Source organism: Chrysemys picta, chromosome 1 (genome assembly GCF_011386835.1).
Source record: "Chrysemys picta bellii isolate R12L10 chromosome 1, ASM1138683v2, whole genome shotgun sequence".
Taxonomy (NCBI): domain Eukaryota; kingdom Metazoa; phylum Chordata; order Testudines; family Emydidae; genus Chrysemys; species Chrysemys picta.
In genome coordinates, this window is record NC_088791.1 from 172908806 (window position 1) to 172933059 (window position 24254).

The 24254-nt window shown below is 41.9% G+C and overlaps 1 protein-coding gene across 7 annotated transcripts in view; it reads right to left on the reverse strand.

Moving 5' to 3' along the window:
* CADM2 (cell adhesion molecule 2) overlaps nt 1-23880 on the reverse strand; it is a 1056973-nt gene extending 1033093 nt beyond the window's left edge. For 3 of the 7 annotated variants that reach the window (XM_065575377.1, XM_065575361.1, XM_065575336.1), the window contains exon 1: nt 23460-23874. In XM_065575377.1, coding sequence (XP_065431449.1) covers nt 23460-23520 — 61 coding nt within the window. In that variant the 5' untranslated portion in view covers nt 23521-23874. Of the gene's footprint in view, nt 1-23459 lie in introns of all 7 variants that reach the window. The other 4 variants (XM_024102051.3, XM_065575421.1, XM_065575391.1 and 1 more) reach the window with 4 other exon arrangements.
* Nucleotides 23881-24254: the final 374 nt, after the last annotated feature.

Consider the following 24254-nt stretch of genomic DNA (forward strand, 5'->3'; position numbering starts at 1 on the left):
TTAGGGCCTCAGAGTTCAATTTAATTAGAATTGATCAACCATGGTTAAGAAGTTAATCCCAGGGGTTAACAGATCTATTATCTGGGGGTGGGAGGGAAATGATACATTCACATGTCATCTTCAGCCCCTATTTTGTTCTATTTCTTTTAGAGTAGTACAGAAAAATATCAATATTTCTTTAAGAACTTTTACCCACAACTACTCTCCCATCTGCTGTCAAGTGTCACTTTGTCAATGAATCAGAAATCTAAGATACTTTAAGTAACTAATTTCAGAAGAAGTGGCACACATCTGTTGGGTCATTATGCCTACGGAAAGAAAACACTGAAAGGAGTTATGCAAGACAGCTGAAAAAGTAAACCCAACCTGGATCAAAAAAAGATTCAAGCCATTCTGAACTGGACACTTTTAGGCTACCTGCTGAGATGAATTTATGGGTCTACTCACACTTCGAGTTACTTTGCTAATTGGCTGACCAGCAATAGCAACTGCACAATTGGATCCACTGGAAGAAGGTAGCTGGAGAAAACATTTTCCACATATAGATAAGAATAATTCCAGAACAAGACTGTGCAGAACTAGATTAAAGAATTTGGAAGCCAGATTTACTTCTGTAAATGGGCCAATTAGAGAGAAGATGTGTGTGGTCGAAACAAAAAACAAAGTGAAGATTACGGGGATGACGACAGATGATGAAAAGAAAGGATTTTACTTGTATGCTATGGACATGAGTACCCAGACAACTCTGAATTAAGGGGAAGAAAAATGCTGATTCCAACAAGAAGTTTAGGAGTATCCAAGAGACATGGAAAGTGTTCCTCACACCATGGAGGGGATCTAAAGAAGTAAGTGAAAAGGTAAAACAACATCCTTAAATATCAGTTCCTGTTGCTGATACAAGGGACCCAGGAATCTGTATGATGCCTGTAAGAACTTAATGGGAAATGTCAGGCCAGAAACCACCTCAGAGCATAGATCCCTGCCTCTGGCAGCATTTCTAGAGTAGACAAGCCCTTAGACTGCCAAGTGTTGGACAACCATAGTAAGCAGTACTATGAACATTGCTTATAGTTTATACATATGTTTTATACACACAATTTGTGAGGTATTTAGCAGTAGCTGGGAAACCTTCTCCTGGGTCTCCCAAAGCAATCTCAGGAATATATCCTAGCTCCTGCTAGGATATCTAAGAGGAAGCCACCTCAGGCTTAAAGGGGACAAGCTGCTGAAGAGACCTTTTAACAGCTATAAAGATAGAAGAGGACATACGAGGAGCCCATGTCTTGTTCCCTCACACTTCAGGTATGGCTGACAGATTCTCTCCTCACTGCCAAGCTAGCATATTGAACTATTAATAGAAGGTGACAGGTAACATTCACTGTCTGATCCAACTCTCCTTTGTACCCAGCCTCTATATTCCCCTTCTGAGGAATCTAGTTCATTGTTCTGAGAGGGACTTGAAGAACACTAGCAATAAAAAACCCATAATGCTAAGCTATGGAAGAACATTTCCAGTAGCTGCACCTTGCTTCCTGACAGGTTGAAGGAAACAATTAGTTAATAGCCTAGGACAGCATCAAAGTCTCATTTGTCTAAGCTGATTCTAACCTTTATTGCCTCTTCTCTTATAGACTAAGCTTACTGAATAATGCAAGTCTTTGCTATAAAAACAAAACAAAAACAAAACAACCACACACCATGCAACAGTTTGTTTTGAAGTTAAATACATGAGATTCTTGTATTAAAGGGGATAGACAGACAGTCCGGAACACAGTTACAGAGATTACAGACCTATTTTGTTAAGGGACGGTGTGTCAGCTCAGGAAAGGAGAAAAGGCTTCATTCCTCAGTGCCCTGCCCACAGAGTCAGGCGAGGAGGCACAGGATATGCAGGGGGGGGGGGAGGCAGATGCATGCAGAGAGCAGGGCAGATGGGGCTGCTGGGTGAAAGTCACAGATTGGGGTTCAGAAATGCTAATGGTGGTGGGGAATGACTGGGACAGAGGCTGAATGGAAGTGGAGGTGCAGGGACACATTGGTATGGGGGCAGATGTAGGAAAGCAAGAAGTGTGGTACATGGAACAGACTGGAAAAAAAAACAAAAACAAAAAAACCACACAGTCTTAACAGTTCAAAGCCTGTTCAATATATGCTTGTTTAGAAGCAAGATTCTTTTTGTACTTCATGAGAGAGCTTTGGATCAATAGATTTAGTTTAAGCTTAATTAAGATTCATGGCAGTGATTCAATCAAATCTGAAAACCCCACTCTACCCAGGGAAGACTGACCTTGATGGGTATTGTGCTTTTACAATACAGGTTTAGAAAAATAACTGCTACATTTCTTAGACCTCCATTAAACAAAAATTGTTTCAAAAAGTAGACTAAGCTGAACTATGAGTAAGTGAAGTCATGTTTCAGCTTATGGTACAAAATAGACAGCACATTTGTATCCAATTCTCTCCTTATTAAAAACAAGAGACATTGAAAAGGATGACTAGAATGTCTATATAATAGAAAATTCACCACACCACAAAGACAAGAAATAGACTAGGGGAAAAAAAGATACAGAGATGGAAGTGCACAGTCTGTAATACCCTTTAAAAACACCAAAGTGTGAACAAAAATTCTCTTCTCAGATAAATGAAATACTGATATTGCATACCATAATGTAAAGAATCTACAAAGTGATATCCTCGGGGTTTAGATTACTAAATCTAGCTATGGAGATATCACTGAAAAAAACATTATTCTAGATTACATTTCTTTAACTGAAATGTAACTATCTGGATTTGAGAAAGCTCCAGATTGCTTTCTAGTATTAGCAGTATTCAATAAAGTATCAATCCCATTTCAATAAATTCTATGTTTTAGGTCTACATAGGAATCTGTGAACAAATATATTCTACAATAAATTAGTTAATTTAGTATGTTCACGGAGTAACACTCAATCCTGCTGGTGTCTGTAAAAGTAAATTTCCCTTGGCATTAACCCAAGTTAGTTTAAACTAGACAACACCAGTTCTACTCCCCCCCCCCCCCCATCCCAACACTGTTTAGCCTGAGAGGGCTGAGTTTTTATGTTAAAAAAGTTCAATTTTCCCTTCTACAGAATTAGATTGACCAACTTTGGCATGTTTATGCTACAGGAAGATATTTTTACCATCACTAATGAGACAAAACCTTGGGACAGCCAACTCTAATTCCCTCTGAAAGAAAAACTGAACACCTAACTTCCATTTGTGACTTTGAGGATCACATTCTAGAACATTTTATTTAAAAATAGAGCGCACAGCAGAAGCATTATTTATTTACTGGGCACTTATTAAAGCACATCTTCCCCCCTTTGAGTGTGCTGACAGGGATACCTTATCTAGACAAGGCTGCTAAAAAAAATTTAGTTTTTGGGATAGGCACTCAGCACTAAATATGCATGGACAGTGTTTAAAAATTTGAAGAAATCAAATAAGCAAATAGTTGTTTGTACTTCCAGCCATATGTTTTCTTAGGAGGGTGCAGACTACACATAGTGGAACTGAAAGCAAGAAAACAGTAATACATAATTTGGTCCTGGACACACACAAAAAAGTACTCCCCAAAATAGGAAGTCCATAAATGAGTGCTAACATGCCAGCTGAAGTTCAGAGGGGATAGAAAAAGCAAGGTGTTAGCCAGAAGTGACACATTTAAGTGCTGTTATCTTGCTACCTGTTAAAACCCATACTTCAGTGTAGCTTGTGATAAGACAAAAATTCTGACAAATGTTGCAAGGACACTTAAACACTGCAATTCTTGGTAACAGTATTCTATGTAACAAATGATTCTGATATAGTTTTTTGGCCAATTGTCCGTTCAGGCATTCCTCTTTTAAATATTCACTGAATCTGTTGTAAGAGTGCATGGGAAAGTACTATTCCGTTTATGTTTAACGTATGATCAAACCTCCACAAAAACAAAAAAAATATTTCATAATCATATATAGACAAACAGTCCATACTACTTTTTCACAAGTTGCTTTCACTTAATTGTTTTCTTTAAGGCAGGGAAGATGTCACTCCAGTTCTAGTGAGCAGGATATAATGATGAGACCTGTGTTTCTTGGAGAGGCTGCTACTAAGGGAACATCAGGGTAATAGGAAACTGGTGTAATTAGGCTGGAAGCAATTGAGCCACATGGACAGAAGAGAGCCATGCACATGGTTCAATAGAGTTTCACTTGTTAAATTTAGCAGAGTGAAGCTGAATGCAGGTTAACGAAAAAGTCAACGTCAGAAGCTTTTTTCAGACATCAGAACTCAGTTCTCCACTTTCTGAACGTGCAGCTGTAAAAAAAAAAGGACTAAAATAATTTATAAACCAGGGACATGTAGAAAGGTAATTCAGAAGTCAAATTTTGTAACCATAATCTTTCAATGTTGATGTGAAATCAGATGTGCCACAGAAATTAAGTTCTGAACATTCTGATTACATATGTACAGACCTCAGTTATGTCAGAAATACTGAAGCTTTACTTGCTTACTGAAGGATGGGTTATTTGATTAGGTACTTTGACACCATCTGAAATGTTATAGATGATTTTGATTACTATTTTGAACTTTGAGAAGTAAAGATCATATGTACAGTAACACCTCACTTAATGTAGTTATGTTCCTGAAAAATGTGACTTTAAGCAAAACGATGTTAAGTGAATCCAATTTCCCCATAATAATTATTGTAAACGAGGGGGTTAGGTTCCAGGGAATTTTTTTTTCCACTAAAAGACTAATAATTTTTTATATATATATTAATATCTTTTAGTGTGTGTGTATATATATATACACACACACACAATAAGTTTTAAACAAACAATTTAATCACTGGTACACAGTAATGATGATTGTGAAGCTTGGTTGAGGTGGGATATTTTCCAGGGAATGCCTTACTGCTAAATGATGAACTAGCAATTGGTTGAGCCCTCAAGGGTTAACTCACAGTCTACAAGGCAGCAGGAATGGAGGGAGAGCACCGCAGACAGAGACAGACACACACTGTGTGTGAAAGAGATGTGCATTTTCCCTTTAGGTACACTGCCTTTTAATTAAATCAGCTCACTGAGACCACAGTTACTGCTGCCTGGAAGCTCCCTCTGTCACGTGTCCCCCCCCGTTCTATGGAAGATGGGGTAAGCAGAGTTCAGGAGCAGGGGGGGAGGGGACACCCTGACATTCCTGCCCTTTCCCTTCCCCCCGCACAGCAAGCAGGAGTCTCCGGGAGCAGCTCCAAGGCAGAGGAGGGAGGGACAGCTGCAATTGCTAGCCTGCTGGGCGGCTGCAGCACAGGGAACTTAGGGGAGCAGGGAGCTGATAGGGGGGCTGCCGGTCCACCCTGGTTCCAAGCCCCACCAGCTAGCTGCAATGGGCTGCTCTTCCTGCAAGCAGTGGACAAAGCAGGTGGCTGCCAAACACCGTTAGAAGGGAGCATTGACCAACTTTAAATGAGCATGTTCCCTAATTGATCAGCAACGTAACAACTAAACAACATTAACTGGGATGACTAAGTGAGGAGTTACTGTACAATATGAAAGGCTTGAAATTGATTACACATCCCACATTATTGTTCTTGAGTAGATCGTGCACATGTAAACCAGCAGTGAATGGCTGATTTAGTACTAGTTTGTACTGTGATGCATATCTTCCTTAGATTTTAGGATGGCTGTTCATTTAAAACTGAGTAATGTGCAGAAGATTTTCTCTGCTTTTACTATAAAATGCATGAAGTACAGATAAAACTTCTGCCTCACATTCTTCTTTATGGGCTGAAGGCACTCTGGAAAGAATATCGCTATAGTTTAACTAGTCCTTCATATAGTACTAATAAGCTTTTTGTAATGAGACTATGCTTACAAAAATTTGATAAGGCAGGAAAAATTGTAAAGTGAAGTCCATTAACACATTGCTATGATGCAGATGCAGCCAATTCTCCTCACCTCAGTGCCAATCCAGTTGCATTATCAAAGGTGTTCCAAAAACGTTAAAAGTGAAACCAAGAAGCCTTTTCAGAAGTTCACTATAAGAAAAATTTGAGTCATTTTTCAGTAATCATGGATGACAAAATTAGTCTGACAGAACAGTACTGAATAAAAGTAAGTGATTTGAAAGGTATTCTAAAGCACATTCTATGATTAGGAAATCAAGTAAAATGAAGTAACTGCAGGTGTTTTTGTTGCTGTTATTTTAACTATAAGCCAAGTTGTTTGTTGGCTGCATAAGTTTAAGACACTTTTTTGTAAATGACAAGTTGAATATTCAACTAGAATATACTTACTGTAAACATAATATTTAGTTCCAGATAAGTATGTTATATAGCTAAATTCCTCTTTAGAAAGAAGCAGAGTGATGTTCTGAGACAGTTCTTAAGAATTCAGTAAAGATACAAAGATGAAAGAACAGCACCACCTAGTTCCCTATATAAAAGTTTTCAAATATCTATTATCCATTGATTTACTTTTGTAATCAAAGTTAACTTATAATAAATCTATGTCACTTCTAGATTTTATTCAACATGAAAGATCAATCACCTTTTCTGCTGCAAACTGTAGCAATGGGTTTCCTGGTGTTTTGGAAGCAGCTGATTTAGAACACCTTACCAAAATATGAACATGATTGTTAAAAAAAAAAAAAGTCTTAAACTGTATATTCTGAAGATACAATTGGTATGGTGCAAATATAGCCTATGACTGCATAGATTTCATTTATCTTTATTACGAAGGACCTTGCTTTTTTCCTGTAAGTTGCACTGTTAGAGCAGTTGTCTTTAATATAAAATGAATCACACATTTCACTGCCTCCCACTGTGACTAGGAGACCAGCTTGAGATGTTAGGTTCTCACATGTGTCCCACAATTATTTTAGATGTTCATAACAAGCAGGTGGTCATAAGAGCCTCAGGGAACCAAAAACACAGAAAATGGAAGTTCAATCATTGTCATGTCAATTATTCCCCTCATATTTACAGATCATATGTAAACAGGACAACTACTAAAGTTTACACCAAGAGTCAGCAATGTTCAGCACACAGCCCATCAGGGTAATCCACTGGCGGGCCGTGAGACATTTTGTTTACATTGACCATCTGCAGGCACGGCCCTCCTGCAGTTCCCTTTTACCGCAGTTCGCCGTTCCCGGCCAATGGGAGCTGCAGGAAGCCACGGGCTGTAGGGACGTGCTGCCCGCTGCTTCCCACAGCTCCCATTGGCCAGGAACGTCACTAAGCTGCCATGGGAAACTGCAGGGGTGCTGTGCCATGCCTGCGGCCAGTCAACGTAAACAAAATGTCTTGCAGCCCGCCAGTAGATTACCCTGATGGGCCATGTGCCGAAGGTTACTGACCCCTGCTTTACATCTTGCTGTAGCAACCACTTCTTAAATCTATACAGACCCCTCAAAGGAGTGTAACTTCAAGGTACCAATTGTCGGGGAGGAAAATCTTGGGCTTCACTGTCAAAAAATGCAATATACTTGACATTTGTCATTAAGCTGTATATTATACACCATGTAGTGTACTATACAAAAATACTATTTTATTTGAATAAAGCCTAAAAGAGAAAGTGTTGTTGAGACCAAGATAATACTCTAAAATGTAATCTCAGGAGACGGTATTACAATTACCACTATTTAAAGAAGTTTCAGATGCATACTGAATTAGTGTTCTCAAGATACCAATGTCATTCCCTATAAGATTTTTTTTTTAATCAAATGTTAGTCCAGGAGATCAAACACTGAACACAATATATTGTGACAAAACTTATATCAAATATGCTTTTAATTTAACTTTGTGCTTTGCAGTGGCTGATCAGCTTAAATATTTGATGCCTTCAACCTTATTCCTTCCTACTTGGCCTGATTTTGTCCTACAAAAGTCAAGGGGAGACTTTACTGGCTACAAAAGTAGCTAGCCCAATGCCCATCTTGCTAAACAGGATGGAAAACTAGTTGGTTTAGGAGCAAAAGGGGACATGTGCATTTGAGCTGAGGAGGGGAGACAAACTCAATCATGTCCCTCGTCTCCCTTCTGGTGGTTCATAGGTTGCAAGGGGACAAAGTTCCAAGTTAGCCTGCTCCCTCCCCTCCCACCTGCAAGAGGGACAGATCACCTTCTACAGCTCCTGGCCACTGAGCCTGCCCCAGCTGTTCTTGCTACCACTGAATGGCAAAAGTCAGGACATACATGCCTGATGGCCCTCACTTGCCAGGACAAGAAAGCAATGTAGTTGGTTTGCTTTGGACTTGTAACCATTTGGGTCTTTGATCTAGTATCCTGTGATACTGAAGGAATTCCCTGGACTTCATTTGTATTCCTAATCTCCATTTTGTGTCCCTGGCTTCCCTCTTGAATAAGCATTGAGAAATCACAGGTCACTTGACATTGGATGCTGTAGGTCACGTGACCAGATCAGTGCATAAGACATATGGCCATGAAGTAGGCTAGATCTACAGCCTGGGCAGTAAGGACAGATGAGGTAAACAGGAATGAGCATGTGCAAGGTTATTCGTATTGAACAAGTCTGAGCATGTTGGGGGCATGCCCAAGACCATATAAAAAGCAGGGTGGTAACAGGCAGTTAATCAGTTGGGAACCAGCAAGAATTGCTCACGGGGGGAGAGAGAAAGAGAGAGAGACGGCCGAAGAGACTTGCCATGGAACCAAGGTGACTGACCAGAGCAGCAGCAAGCAAGCAACCGGCCAGCCCCACCAGAAAATGCAGTGGAATCAAATAGTGTAAGCCTGTTCATTTTAAATTATATGGAGATATACCTATCTCATAGAACTGGAAGGTACCCTGAAAAGCCATTCAGTCCAACCCCCTGTGTTCACTAGCAGGACCAAGTACTGATTTTGCCCCAGACCCCTAAGTGGCCCCCTTAAGGATTGAACTCATAACACGGGGTTTAGCAGGCCAATGCTCAAACCATTGAGCTATCCACCCCCCCCCCCCGGTATAGCACTAATATATTTAATATACTTAAGTATATACTAATTATAGTACAGCATAATTATAGTGTTGGATAGTATTAGTATGTTTATGCTTGAGGTGTGTGTTAATTGAAATTTCCCTACATAAAAAAAACCCTTATACTTAAGTTAAAATCTGCCAGCAATCTGTCACAGACTGGCCATCTGTGGCAGAGTGCCTCATTTAGAATCACTCAAACTATGCTACAGTAAAAGCTGTTTCATCCATCATGTTGGGGGAATGGGGGGTGCTGGTAAATGAAAAATACCAGTTAACTATGAGAGAGGGGGTTTGGGAGTGGGAGAGGGCATGGGGCAGCATGTTGGGGCACAGGAGGGTGTGTGGGGTGCCAGATCCTGGGGGCACTCACCTCAGGCAGCTCCCCACAAGCTGTGATCTGTCCTGGCTGCTTCTAGGTGGAGGTCTGGCACATGGCCCTGCACGATTCCTCTGCTTGCAGGTGCTAACCCCACAGCTCCCATTAACCATGATTCCCAGACAAATGGGAGTTGTGGAGCTAGTGTTTGGGGCGGGACAGCAGCAGTGTGCACAGCCACTCACTGTACACTGCTTAAGAGCTGCTGGGACAGGCTGCTGCCTGAGGAGAGTGCCCCCTGGATCCAGCACCCCACACACCCCATGCCCAAAGCCCCCTCCCATGCCCAATACCCCCCCGCCCCCAAGCCTGTGCTCCACACCCCCTCCCATGTCCCAACCCTTTGCTCGCCTCATGCCAACTGGACTATAAACCAGATTTCAATGAAAATCAGAAATGCTGGTTTATAGAGCTATCTGGTTGGTGAAGTACTGGACAAAATAGCTTTTATTGTATTGTGGTCTGAATGCTCCTTAACTTGCAACAAGGGACATGTCTAATTCATGTTTTTGGATTAGATTGTAGTAGAGATTATTAGCTAAATTAAAGAGAGATACTTTGTTTTGAAAAGAACACTGCCTGTGCCAATCACTTTATTGGAATGTCATATCCATGTCCTCAGGGCCAGTGCAAGGATATTTCGCACCCTAGGCGAAACTTCCACCTTGCGCACCCCCTCTGGCCCAGGGAGCCAGGGCCATCCTTCGCTATTATGGTGCCCTATGCAGCCCCCCTTTGGGGGGGCTGTGTAGTGCTCCAGGCCTCCATGGGGGGGCCCAGGTCTCCACAGAGGGGCTGTGTGGGGCCCCGCCCCAGGCCTCCACGGGAGGGGTGGCTGGTCCCAGGCCTCCGTGGGGGACGGGTGGTTGGCTACTTCCTGCGGGAAGTGGAGTGACCCGGCCCCGCCTGCTCCGCTCCCCGGCTCCCAGCTGTGCTGCCGGCGAATGCGGGGGGGGGGGCAGTTCCCCCTTCCCCCCAAGCCTGGGAGCCAAGGGAGCAGAGCAGGCGGGGCCAGGTCACTCCACTTCCCGCAGGAAGTAGCCAACCACCCATCCCCCACGGAGGCCTGGGGCCCCAGCCTGCTCTGCTCCCCTGGCTTGGAGGGGGTGGAGCAGGGGCGGGAAGAGGCGGAGGCCATGGGGAAGAGCCGGGGAGCCCCCCCTGCGGCAGCTCCCCACACCCCCTCCACCCGGGGAGCCCCCCCTGTGGCAGCTCCCACCCCTGCGGTGCCCCCCGCGGCAGTTCCCCTCCTCTGCCTTGCAGCACCCCCCCGCAGCAACTCCCCACCCCAGCTCACCTCTGCTCTGCCCTCTCCCCTGAGCACGCCAGCGCCGCTCCACTTCTTCCGCCTCCCAGGATTGCGGCGCCAATCAGCTGTTTGGCGCAGCAAGCCTGGGAGGAGAGGAGAATTAGAGCGGGGGCGGTGCGCTCTGGGGAGAAGGCAGAGCAGAGGTGAGCTGGGGCGGGGAGCAGTTCCCCTGCATGCCCCACCCCATTACTTGCTGCAGGCAGCCCTCTCCACGCCCTCCTGTCCCAGCTCACCTCCATTCCACTGCCTCCCCTGAGCATGCTTTTTGGTGCCCCCAAATCACTTGGCGCCCTAGGCGGCCACCTAGTTTGCCTAGTGGTTGCACCAGCCTGCATGTCCTCCAAGTGTTTCCTAGAGTACCCTGGAGACTGGTACCTCAGGAAGGACAGTAATGTGGTGATAGATTATTCTACTAGCACTCCAAAGCCTATTTTTCAACAGTCACAGCTAGATCTCATGATTCCTAGGGCTATGCTGAGCACCCAGTTTTATTTGGGGTCACTGGAGTTTGTTCAAGTGCTTAACCAGCTTTTGACAGCAATAGCCTCTTCTGCAGGGGCAGAGAGAATCTTCTCTTCAGTTTATTCAACTAGTTCAGTTCAAATGACTAGTTACTTCAAAGCTGAGATACTAAACAGGAGTTCTAAGAGCAGGAAGACTTATTTTCCGCTTCCAAGCTATAAATAAAAATTAGATATGAGAAGGTAAGAGCTACTGCTTCTGAACTCCTACAGAACATAAATTTCAGTTCGATTCACTATCTAGAGTGAATGATTCCTTTCATATGCAAAGCATGTTTTGATAACTTTGGAAAAATTTGTTTCTAGCACATTAAAAATAAAATTCTGCATTTACTTGAATTTGAATTTCTATCCTATTTGAGCTTAGCACAAATCATGAATCAAAAGTCAAATAAACGTATTATTCAACATTTTATATTAGTTTTTACATTTTTATTAAGAATCTGCTTAAATATAATATTGCTTAAATCGTGAATAGCTAGTTATGGTGCATCATACATGTTAGCATAAGCAGCACCAAGTTTGGCAAATAAATATAGCCTTTACAAAACAAGTTTTTAAAATGGCTACCAACCACTGAGAATCAAAAAATTGTAGATAAAGTACAAATAAAAATGAAAACTGACCATTTAAATCAAGGTTTCCTGATTTAAATAATTAAATCAGTGATATTGAGTCACTGATTTAAATCTAACCACCCTATACCAGTGTGAAGATATGTCACATAACATAGAAAACCTTGATGTTGACACCTGTTGGCTTACAATTTGTACAAGTTACTTTAAATTTGAACAATGGTAAAAATATTGCGTATTGTACTAGTTCTCATTTCCTTTTATAATAAGTTTGGTATGTCATTTCTGACTTGACAAATTAAGATTTGAGTCAGGTGTCAGATTCCAGGCTTTGATTTTATTAGTTAAAAGAATAAAGTGAGTGTGTAACCTGCAAAGATATGGTAGTGGGGGGTTCCATTATACTCAATGGAAGTGGGGTGGGAGGTATCAAAGTAGACCCCTTCTTGTCATTTTAAGATCAACCAAAATAAGTTGTCTGCTAGCAGTTCTCCACATTATGCAAGTTGTGGGGGAAAATGGATTTTCATATTATACATGTTCAAGATCCCACCTTGATGCTACTTTTTTGTTTGGACTGAGAGGGAGAGCCACTCTATTTTGATCTTGTAGGTATTATTCAGTTGGAGAGTTGAGATGAAGTGCTCAGACATTCACAGGAATGGAGGTCACAGCCTGTTCAGCATTGTTCCCAGCCCCTGCTGGTCCATACAATACTGTGAAGCAGCTACCACCAGGCCAGCATATTTGTTATATTATTATTATTATGGAGGTTGATTAATCGCAGTTAACTCATGCAATTATTTTTTTTTTAGTTAATTGAAGTTTTAATCTATAGAATACCAATTGAAATGTATTGAATATTTTGGATTTTTTTTCTATATTGTATTCTATTGTAATTGAAATCAAAGTACAGACTGCTCACTTTATATTATTTGCACTATAAAAATTGAGAGAAATAATATTTTTTCAGTTCACCTCATACAATTACTGTAGTGCAATCTCTATCATGAAAATGCAACTGACTAATGGAGATTTTGTTACATAACTGCACTCAAACAAATAAATGAAAAACTTTAGAGCCTACAAGTCCACTCAGTCCTATTTCTTGTGCAGCCAATCACTCAGAGGACATGCATCCATGCTGATGACAGGTTCTGCTCGATAACTATCCAAAGCAATGGAGACCAACACATGTTCATTTTCATAATCTGAGTCAGATGCCACCAGCAGGTTGATTTTCTTTTTTGGTGGTTTGGGTTCTGTAGTTTCTGCATCGGAGTCTTGCTCTTTTTAGACTTCTGAAAGCATGCTCCACACCTCATCCCTCTCAGATTTTGGAAGGCACTTCAGATTCTTAAACCTTGGGTTGAGTGCTGTAGCTGTCTTTAGAAATCTCACATTAGTACCTGCTTTGTGTTTTGTCAAATCTGCAGTGAAAGTGTTCATAGAATGAAGAACATGTGCTGAGTCATCTCAGACCACTATAACATGAAATATATTGCAAAAATATGGGTAAAACAGAGCCAGAGACATACAATTCTCCCCCAAGGAGTTCGGTCACACGTTTAATGAATGCTTTTTTTAAAAATGAGCATCAGCATGTCCTCTGGAATGGTGTATGAAGCATGGAGGGACATATGAATCTTTAGCACATCTGGCATGTAAATATCTTGCAGTGCTGGCTGCAACAGTGCCATGCGAATGCCTGTTCTCACTTTCAGGTGACACTGTGAACAAGAAGCAGGCAGCATTATCTTCTGCTAATGTAAAACTTGTTTGAGCGATTGGCTGTACAAGAAATAGGACTGAGTACACTTGTAGGCTCTAAAGTTTTTCATTGATTTGTTTGAGTGTAGTTATGTAACAAAAAATCCCCATTAGTCAGTTGCATTTTCATGATAAAGAGATTGCACTACAGTACTTAGTATTTGTTCAGTTCACCTCATACATTTATTTTGTTTTTTTTACAGTGCAAATATTTGTCATCAAAAATACAAAGTGAGCACTCTACACTTTGTATTCGGTGTTGTAATTGAAATCCATATATTTGAAAAGGTAGAAAACATCCAAAAATATTTCAATAAATATTTGTTATTCTATTATTGTTTTATTGCATGATTAATCATGATTTTTAATTGCTTGACAGCCCTAATTATTAGATATGCCTACATTTTATCTGTGGGTTCAACAAGATTTTTTTAAAGCTTTGAAAGGGGAACTGGAATGCTATGCTTACTCTAGTACACTTTCAGTTCCATTTTTAGTCAACTACTGTAGTAACATTTGAATGCTGAACATTCCCCAATCATCCTAAAGACAGAATTTCTTTAATTTCTAGTTGCAATGAATTTAGATGCTAACGAAAGGCCCAAGCTGAGGGAAGAACCACTGTAAATTATAGTCTTTTTATGGCCTTTGTTGCAGATTGAGAGATAGTGTTTAATCCTTGATTAGTAAACTGTTCAGAGTGAATCTCTCTAGTCAGTGCCTTTAAAGCGTCTCAATTTGCTAACAGATGCAGTACTGCATTTATCTCTTTATATTTTGAACCATAAAGTAAGTTTTTCCAGCACAGCTGACCCTGTGACGATATGTTTCAAGACAGTGGTAGACACAATTGAACAGTATATTTACTTCTTTAGAAAGTAGAAAAGCCAGTGATTTCTTTTCCTCCTCTACTAATGGATGCATGTCAGGATGTGTATCATAGATGCACCATGCAGCTATTTATCTGACTCCTGCAACTAAGAGCTCCGCTTTTTTATATAAAAATAAAAACAGGCTACCATAGATTACAATCTGCATATTTTGGACAGGAAGGTAATAGCAGGCAAATTTATAACATACTTTTGGCGAATATATGTAATGCTAATATGGAGGGTAAGAGAGAAAACTATCATGGCGGGGAACAGTAGAAATAGTGGGTAGTTGCAAAGGATTCTGAATAACCTAGTAGTTTTAACTACTACAAAGATCCAACTTAAACTAATGCTTTTGAACTTCCCCTTGTTAGTAATATTTTGTTGATTGCAATTTCTCTTGGGTTTTTTATATTCATCTATGCTACTTCTGAAGGTTCTATTACACATCAGTGTTCAATTGATAATCCAAATGGTCAAACAAAATTACAAAACTGAACTGTCAAACCTACATAACTGGAGTTGTTCTGGAATAAAGAGGACAGTGCTCTTAATCTTACATAATTCTGAAAACCAATGGCTTCTGCGTCAACTAGCTGTTTTTTTCCCCATGGTTAGGGTCTAATCAGAGCAGCCTCCTACTATTTAGCATGGTAGGAATGAAAGCAGGTCAAGTTACAGATAATCCAGCACATGTAGGTCAGTGTGGTATTTTCCATTTGTTCAGATATTTATCCCGAAGTGTCTACTGTAACTGCTACTGTGAAGTGATTTGGCCTTAAATTTTCCTCAGAACTGTCAATCAGCCAAATTTTTTGGAGCTGTCTGGGTAGAGCTTCGCTAAGCAGAAGTAGAGTTAAGGCTTGCCAGCACAACTGGATCAAAGAACTGTCTGTGCTGGTTTGTTGCTTGACACTTCTGCAAAGGGAAGAAAGATGGAAATGCATAGTGTAATGCATTAGGAACCTACACGGATATCCATAATAAGGATTATTTTATATGGACATTGATCAGTTGTTTTGTATAGTGAGCTTTCATTTTAATTAAGATTAGCAAAAGAGATTACTATATCAATAAAAATACAAACATTTATTCAATAAGCAAAATATTTAGCTATATTTCAGATATAACCTGGATATTTGCATTTTGTCACAGGAATCTGGCCTCATTTTTCCTTGGCCTTCCTCCGCGCGCCCCCCCCCACCCCCCCCAAAAAAGGGGGGGGACACCCAACATAAGCCACTAAACTGCTTATCATTAGGCTCAGAAAGATTACATTTTTATCCTTAAACATTGATAATCAATTACACCATACACACAAAATGACTGAGTATTTTTGCTGTTAATAAAAAATTCAGATAAGCAAAGAAAAATGCTGCTTGAGAACTCAAAATAAACAAAGTGAATAGCCTTAAATTGTTATAAAGCATTGTTGAATCTCAACATTTGTCATTAAATAAATTGTGTGCCCCCTCCGCCATTTCCTGCAACTAAAGTCAAACTGACAACAAAAAACCCTTAAATACTTGATAATTTTGATGGGTCATATCAATTGCAGTCTGCCAAGCCCATTTACAGTGAATATAAATGCACAAGAGCAAAGGGAATTCCTATTTGTACTACTCTTTCAAGGATGTAGAGAGGACTATTAACCAGCATAAGGCCATATACATTATATTTCAGAGCCTATTTGTACAGTATGAATTAGTGGCAGGGTATAAAGAATTAAGTAAAAACAAGCTCAATTATAGTGAACAAGATTAAGACACTGCTGTACACAGTTACAAGTTTTGCTTATGGTACTTTTCATGACTGAAACCACTTTACAAATCCACACTGCTATATAAATTTTGCATAGGGACCATTTCTTCCGACACTGACGCATAGCTACCACTGGAAAGAAACCCAGGAACAGCTTAACACTCCACAGTAATTTAGGACAAGTTGGGGGGAAAATTACGTCTAAAACTCAACCTTAAGGACTGGAAAAATTCTCTCATGCTGAAGTAAAGTAAAGTTATATTACCAGTGATGTGCTTCCTAGCCTTCTGATTACTGATGCTTAAGCCAGCAAGGGTTTGAGATCACATGAAAGCAATATATTCGCTACCTGGCTAGAGAAAAGAAAATACACCTCCTTTCAGTTACCCTCTTCAGTCAGATGCAGAACACATCTCCGGACCAGGAACACATGCAGTATTATGAAGTTCCCTATGCCCCCAATATGAAGTATGGCATGAGATTTTGGGGTGGGAGAGTTGTGGGTATAAACAGCAGAAAAACGAACAAGGAGTTTTCAGAGCTAGGTTGCTAGAGGTTCACCTCAGTTTAACATAGTCATTACAGCCTACTGTAAGAAGTTTCATGTTAATTCTGGATATTGGATTCTCTATCTTATTTAAGAAGATCGAAAGATTATATTTTAAACACTGGAGCCACTAGGAACTGCAAGAGATAATGTAACTGATTTCCTGAACAGGCTAGGCTTCTGTTTCATGTCATCTTCATTACCAATTTGTTAATTATAGACTTCGTACTCTCCCCCCACCCCTGCATATTTCCCCAAATAATTCAATTCCTATTAGAGAACTTCATCTTAGTACTGCCCTACTCTAAGGGTGTGTCTAAAATTACCATGGATCAATGCTCTAGTCAAGACATGCTAAAATCAACCGCCAACCGCTCTGCCATCAATCCGGTACTCCATCGGAATGAGAAGCACAAGGTAAGTTGATGGGAGAAACCCAGCACTATGTAGACACCATAATAAGTTGACCTAAGCTACGTTGATTCCAGCTATGTTAAGCAACTCCAGCTACATGAATAACTTAGATCAACTTAACCCTGTCGTCAAGACCTGCACTTGGCCTACTGCAGATTAAAAAGAAGACTACCTATGTTCAGACTATATAGAACAATCTATTTATGTTAAAAATAGGCTAAGAAAGATTAAAGTAGACCCAAAAAGGATATCCCCAACTCTTGCATGGCTATTCCATGGTTTTAAATTGCATAGTTCTATAGAGACATGGAATTTAAAAAACTATATGTACTTTTAAAAAACAAACATTATGTACTTTTAGGTGTACAGTAAAACCCTCTCAAGGACAAGGAATGTGTACACTGAAGTCCTGTAAGTTTATGCAGTTTATTCATTACAAATGAAATGTTAAGTGTTACATAACATAGTGCCATGTATCTCCAACCTGCACTGGTTTGGATTTTTTTTTTTTTAATTATGCCTGCAAGACAGGTTGGTGGCACTATACTCCAGCTTTCTCAGGCTCTTTAGTCATTCTAAGTGGTATCTTAACCAGAATTTAGTTTCAGTTCAACTAAGACTAAGAATTGTTCTGAAATGCAAACCATTACGAAGTCAGATTTTTAAGATTTGTATTAGAACTCTTATGTAGAGAGTTACTACCAGTTACTTCTATAGTCTTAAAGAGGGCCTAAGCTTTTCTGTGAGAAGGTAGGCCGCCACATTCTTACCTATTCTGTTAGCCACTAACTGACATCGCTCAGAAGATTTCCAGCAACTGTGCATAAAAATGACTTGTTTCTGCATTTGAAATGCAAAGACATTTAGAAAAAACTCAGAACACATTGCATCTATCTTTAATATTACTATGTATCTCTTGAACAAAGAAGTGCAACTACCAAAGTAAAGGCTGTTGCCTATCCCTTTGCCAGCAGTGAATTTAATCCCGTATCAGATAAGAATTAAAAATGCAAACATTAAAATGGCAAAAAAGCAAAAGCTGAAAGGGAGACTAACAGACTTAAATTCTCTATCTTGTACATGCCAATAAACCTCAACCCTCCCCCGCCACCAAAAAAAGTTGATGTACTTCAATTAAAGAACTATTAGATAGCCAGTGTCTCTTGATCAAGGCTTCCTGCACTGCGAGGACACTTGCTTTATGACAAGCTGAAAAAGAGAGTCCACTATTTAATGTGGTGTTAGAGAGGAAAATAGCAATTGTATATTGTTATACAATGTTAAAGTGACATTAAGAACTTGATAACCACTTAAAGGTTTTTTAGAATAAGAGATAATGAACAAGAATTTTAATAGGGTGTAAGTCACAGAACTCTTTCTTGAGGACCTAATCCGGCAGTCCTTACTCACCAAGATACATCAATGTGTATTTTCCCCAATTAAGTACTTAGTCATATTCTGCAGTTATTTCAGTAATACTGATTATAACTGATTATATTTAACTTCATGAGATGTGGTCTGAGAGTATTTTACATGTACATATGAAGCATCAGTGTGTACTGCTGAAGAGCCAATGAAACCTTGGTTAAACTAGTCAAATTCATAAACAAGCTCTACATCATGTTTATTGACTTAAATACTTCACACATGAGCTGACAAAGAGTCATCATCAAAACAAAAACCCATAATCTGTTACCTTGTTTCTCTGTGTACCAAAACAGACTTTGCAACAATTTCTACAAGTCAAACAATCTAGTTTGTGCTGAACTAATATGCTTGGGCTTAGACACCCATTTTTTGACTTTATTTGTGTGATCAATAGTAACGGCAAGGAAATATGTAAGTGTTTCTTACATCATATATTTAAATACTTTCGATTTGCCTAATTCCATAATAATCCATAATTTAACTTAGCTGAATGAGCTTTATGGATAATATACAGCTATATAGTGACTTCACATCAAAAAACTCGCAATGAATTTAAAAAAAAAATCTTACCTACCCAACTAAGTATTAACTATTGTAGCATAACTATTTCCACATCATGTTAGGTCAGTCAATATGGGAATTAATGTGTATCTTTTTTATAAAGATATCCGAGTTCATGATAAAGAGGTTCTTACCGGCAACCTGCTTCCTATCAGCTTCAATGATAAGATGTATCAATGATCACAACTTCAGACAAAAAAAGCTTGTTAGTAGTCTATCCACTGTCATTTAAGTTACAGCAATTCAGTATTGTTTTCGAGTGTCTATAGACACTTCCTTGAAAACATTTGCCCAGTGTTAGCACTGATGTATTGAAAGTACTTTTTCGGTATCACATACAATGCTATCCAGTGTTTTCTCAGAAGCCGAGCACATTAAGGCATTAGATGCCATTTGCATTATCACACAGCAGGGGGCTATAGTAGCTGCATTCTGGGATAATCCTAAACCACGTCTTTATACAAAGAATACAGTAAAACCCATCTTTAGTATTATAGCTTCACACATGAAGTGTTTACAATATACTGTTTGCTTTTCAAGTAAAATAAAAAAGGGTGCATCATTTGAACTCCCACGTTGTTTTAAATGCACACTGGAAACTTTTTACATTTGGGGGGATAATATTACTAAACTCATTTAGTGGAAGAATTAAAGCAAAAAGGTAGGTGAGTGTGACAAGTATTGTGAACAAATTGAACAATGTAGTCTTCTGGGGCATTGTGCAATCACTACATAACCACTATGGCTGCTAAAATTTTTAGCATTTCTAGACTATAGAAGCTACTGTTTCTGCATCAGCCACTAGAGAGGGCAGAACAGACTAACTTCAAGTTTCTCATCTCTGAATCATAGACTTTAAGGTCAGAAGGGACCATTATGATAGTCTAGTCTGACCTCCGGCACAACGCAGGCCACAGAATCTCACCCACTCACTCCTGTATCAAATCCCTAACCTATGTCTGAGCTACTGAAGTCCTCAAATCATGGTTTAATCCTCCAGCAAGTGACCCAGGCCCCACGCTGCAGAGGAAGGTGAAAAACCCCCAGGGCCTCTGCCAATTTGCCCTGAAGGAAAATTCCTTCCTGATCCCAAATATGGTGATCAGCTAAACCCTGAGCATGTGGGCAAGACTCACCATCCAGACACCCAGGAAAGAATTCTCTGTAGTAACTCAGATCCCACCCCATCTAACATCCCATCACAGGCCATTGGGCATATTTACCGCTAATAGTCAAGATCAATTAATTGCCAAAATTTGGCTATCCCATCTACCATCCCCCTCCATAAACTTATCAAGCTTAGTCTTGAAGCCAGATATGTCTTTTGCCCCCACTGCTCCCCTTGGAAGGCTGTTCCAGAACTTCACTCCTCTGATGGTTAGAAACCTTCATCTGAACTCATCTGACAAACTGCTTCTAACCTCAGCATGTTATTACTCCCTCTCCCACCACCATTTCTGCCCTCCCACAGCAAGCTGTTATTAGGGAACTTTCAGAAAAGAGCAAACAAAAAACGTAATGGAGTGCTTGCGATTAATGTTATTGCATGCACTAGCTGAAAAACCATTATATGTTCTCATGTTCCTATTTCCACTGTTTCATCAGTACCCAGGAGTACTTTTGAAAGTGAGGCTCCTGGTTGGCTTTTTGGGCATTGCCTTACTCCCATATAGGACACATCATCTTGACTGCCTGGCACGGTCTTTAAGCTTAATTAGCTTAAGTTTCATTGACATGAAGTCCTCACAATCAGAAGTAGTAAATGTTTAAAAAACTACAGAACAAAGTTTTTATTCATCTAATGAACTAGGAAAAAACTGATATCCTAAGGCCCAAGAGGAGGAAACTTTAACAAATCCATTGAATCGCTTAACACAGCTTTGGGGAGCAAGGCAAGCCAACAGGAACAAGCTACTTTTACATACAACTATGAAGCTGCCAACAATAAATAAGTATGTCTAATATACTTAACTGTGCCTGCTAGCTGTGCCAAAATAAATGGTAAAACTGAGCAAACAGAATTTATAAAGTACCAACATAAGGTGGACTAAAGCAACTTAGTGTTCAGTGAAACTCAGCCACCACTGTACAGAACAGACTTTTACTAGCAAAAATTCAATCATTTCGTCCTCTAGTCTTACCCATCAGCAGCAAAGGATAGTATAAATTACTCAAGTCTCAGACATATCCCAGAAATATGGTTTTCATTCTTAAGCATTTTAAGATACACCCAGGAAAAACACCTTCTGAAGCAGCACTCAAGAGCTAGGTAGATGAATACTTCAATAAAAACTGACACCCCCCTCCAAATATATCTCCACTGTGAGGTTAAAAACAGAGACATTTTATAAATGTGGGAGACAGCCAGATAGCAGTAAGAAGGGAACCCTTCCCTCTCCCACAAGAGCAGGCCTGATTTGATTGCTTTCAGTCAGGTAGAATTGGATTACACCTTTCTTCTTGCACTTTTTTTAAAAAACCCAATGCTACTTGCAATGGTGCATTTTCCCTGGCACACTCCCTAAACTGTTGTGAAAGCCACCACTTTAAATCACTGTTTGCTTTTAATAACGTGATGCACCGAATGCATCTGATTGCATTTTAAGAAAAAGAAGATCAAATCCTCCTCTGGCAGCAGCAAAACCAATTTTATTGGCGAGAGAAAGAGTCAGTCCAGACAGGTTTCCCCCTTCATCGTCCCTCCCTCCTCCTCCCCCCCCCGCCCCCATCGCAATGAATTGACAATTCACAGGGCAACGTAAAGGCACACAGGAGCCTCAACCCCCAGGTGCAGTCTGCCGCACATGCCCCAATAAATCTTGTATTATAGCATCACCAGCTCCTTGTGCATTGACGTACTGGGCAACTCATACAGATCGGTAAGGAAAATCAAGAGTATACAACCATCATTTGCAATCGCCAAATGAATTTAATCGTCCTCCCCTTCAACACCGCCACCAAAAATGCAACTTCCTCAGAAGGTGAAGTGGGTGCTGCCTGCAGGTTACTGAATGCAGTGGAGATAGACAGAGGCGTCTATTTCAGACGCCCCGCAGATTACTGCTGCTTCTGTTGGGGAGGGACTGGGGGAGGGGAATTTAACCTCCTCTGGAAACCTCGGCACAGGATGCTCACTAGAGAGATTTGAAAATACAAACTTTACAGGGACAAGGTGAGAGAAAAAAAAAAACAAAACAAACAAAAAAAAATACCACAAGGTCACTTAGTTCATTTGATTCTTCCCCTCCCTTACCCCATATGTAAGAAAGGGATGTTTCTCTCCCCGCAGCTATCTTTAAAAAAAAAGGTGCAGGCGAAGAAGTTGCTGAATGACGGCTCATTGACCTCATTTAAATCCTGCCAAGGCCGCCGGGGTGCATGTGACGGGGGGTAACTTCAGGATTCCTTCACCCACACGCACGCGGGTATCTGGCAACTTCTCGTCCCCAATCAACTGGAGAGAGGGGGAGGGGTGGCCAGACCAAACCCAGATTCCCCCACGCTGCAGACAGAGAGATCCTCCTTACTCTCCTTCCAGCACCACGGCCACATCCTCCTCCCCACAACAGCAGGAGCCAACTCTCTCCGCCGGTTTCTCCATCCAGTGCCATTTATATTCCTCTTGCCTTTCCCCAAAATAAGGCAAGGTCTCGGGAGCTGGGAGGGGTTTCTCTTCCCACCCCTCACTCACTATTCATGTGCACGATAATAGTATTTTGCAGATTTCCCTCCACTGCAGTCACACAGTGGTTGTTACATTTCACTTGGAAGGCTCCTGTCAATGAAGGCGAGAGGGGAAGGAGGCGAGGGGGAGAAATCCCACCCCAAAGAGCCGAGTCTGGAAAGTAGCTGCAGGATGCGTGGCACAGCTAAAGGGGGCTCCGCAAGAGCCACGTTGGTTTCGGAAACCTGGGTTTGCTCGAGGTTTTTATTAAAAATAATAATAATAATAATAATCCTCTCGCCTCCTGCATATGAGCCCAGCACCGACTCGCTCTTCTGCCTCTCTCGCCCATGCCAATGAGGCATCGCTAAGAGCCACGCTCCCGCGGCAGGGACGCGGCTGCCTCTCACTTCCAGAGACGCGTTTGCCGGGGGGCGAGGGGGTGGCCGAGAGGGAAGGTTACAGGGAGTTGAAGGGCTGGTTGCAAGGGATGGTGGGGGAGGGGGGAGAAGGAGGATTAAGGCTCGTGAGGCGCTTCGCATCCCTACAGCGCAGCACGAGTGAGTGCGGGAGGCTGGGGGCCAGGAGCGGGGCGCAGGCGGAGGCGGGGGACCCCCCGGGCTGCCCACACCCCCGCGGCGGGGTCCCCGGGACGGAGTTGGGGGCGGTACCTTGTATGAGGAGCCCGCAGAGGCTGTAGAAGCGCAGTAGGGCGCTGGGTCTCAGCCGCATCCTGGGGGCTTCCCTCGGGCTGGGTGGGCGCCAGGCAGAGATTCCCGCAGCCTGCGCCGCCTCTCTCCGGGCGCTTCTGTCCCCCAGCAGGAGCCTCCGCCGCAGTGTCTCCCTCTGCCTCGCTGTATCCAGTGGGGTGAGGAGGAGGACCAGGGTCGCGGGGGCGGGTGGTGAGGCGGCTCCCTCCTCCTCTGGCGCTGGGCAGGTCCCCCCGGTGCAGCGGTGCCGGGCGCACGTCCCCGCTCTGGAGCCGGGCGCGGAGGAGGCTGCCAGCCGCGCTCGCTTGCCTTGGTTCACGGGAAGCCTGCTCCGCTACCCGCCGCTTCGAGCTCTAGACACAAGGGCAATCTCAGCGCGGCTCCCCCCTGCCCGGCCCCGCCCCCTCCTCTAGCCGCGCCCACCACGCCAATGGCCACGCCTCTCACCCAACCCCCTCCAGCCACGCCTCTGCTTTAGCCACGCCCACTCCCTCCCACCTTGTCGCCTAAATCCCACCCGCGTTCAAGCCACACCCCTTCTTCTCCCCCCACCTCGCCCTAGGCACGCCCTCAAGATGGGATATGATTGACAGGGTAAGTGCTCCAATGGAAGAGCCGCGAACCTGATCGTTCAGCCAATGAGTGGGTGACAGAGGTAGTGCGAGACGCCCGATTTAAAAACCCCACAAATAAGCGTTTCAAAGAGATTTCAGCCGCGAGCGAAACCATGCCCCGCCTCAAATCAACCCCACAACT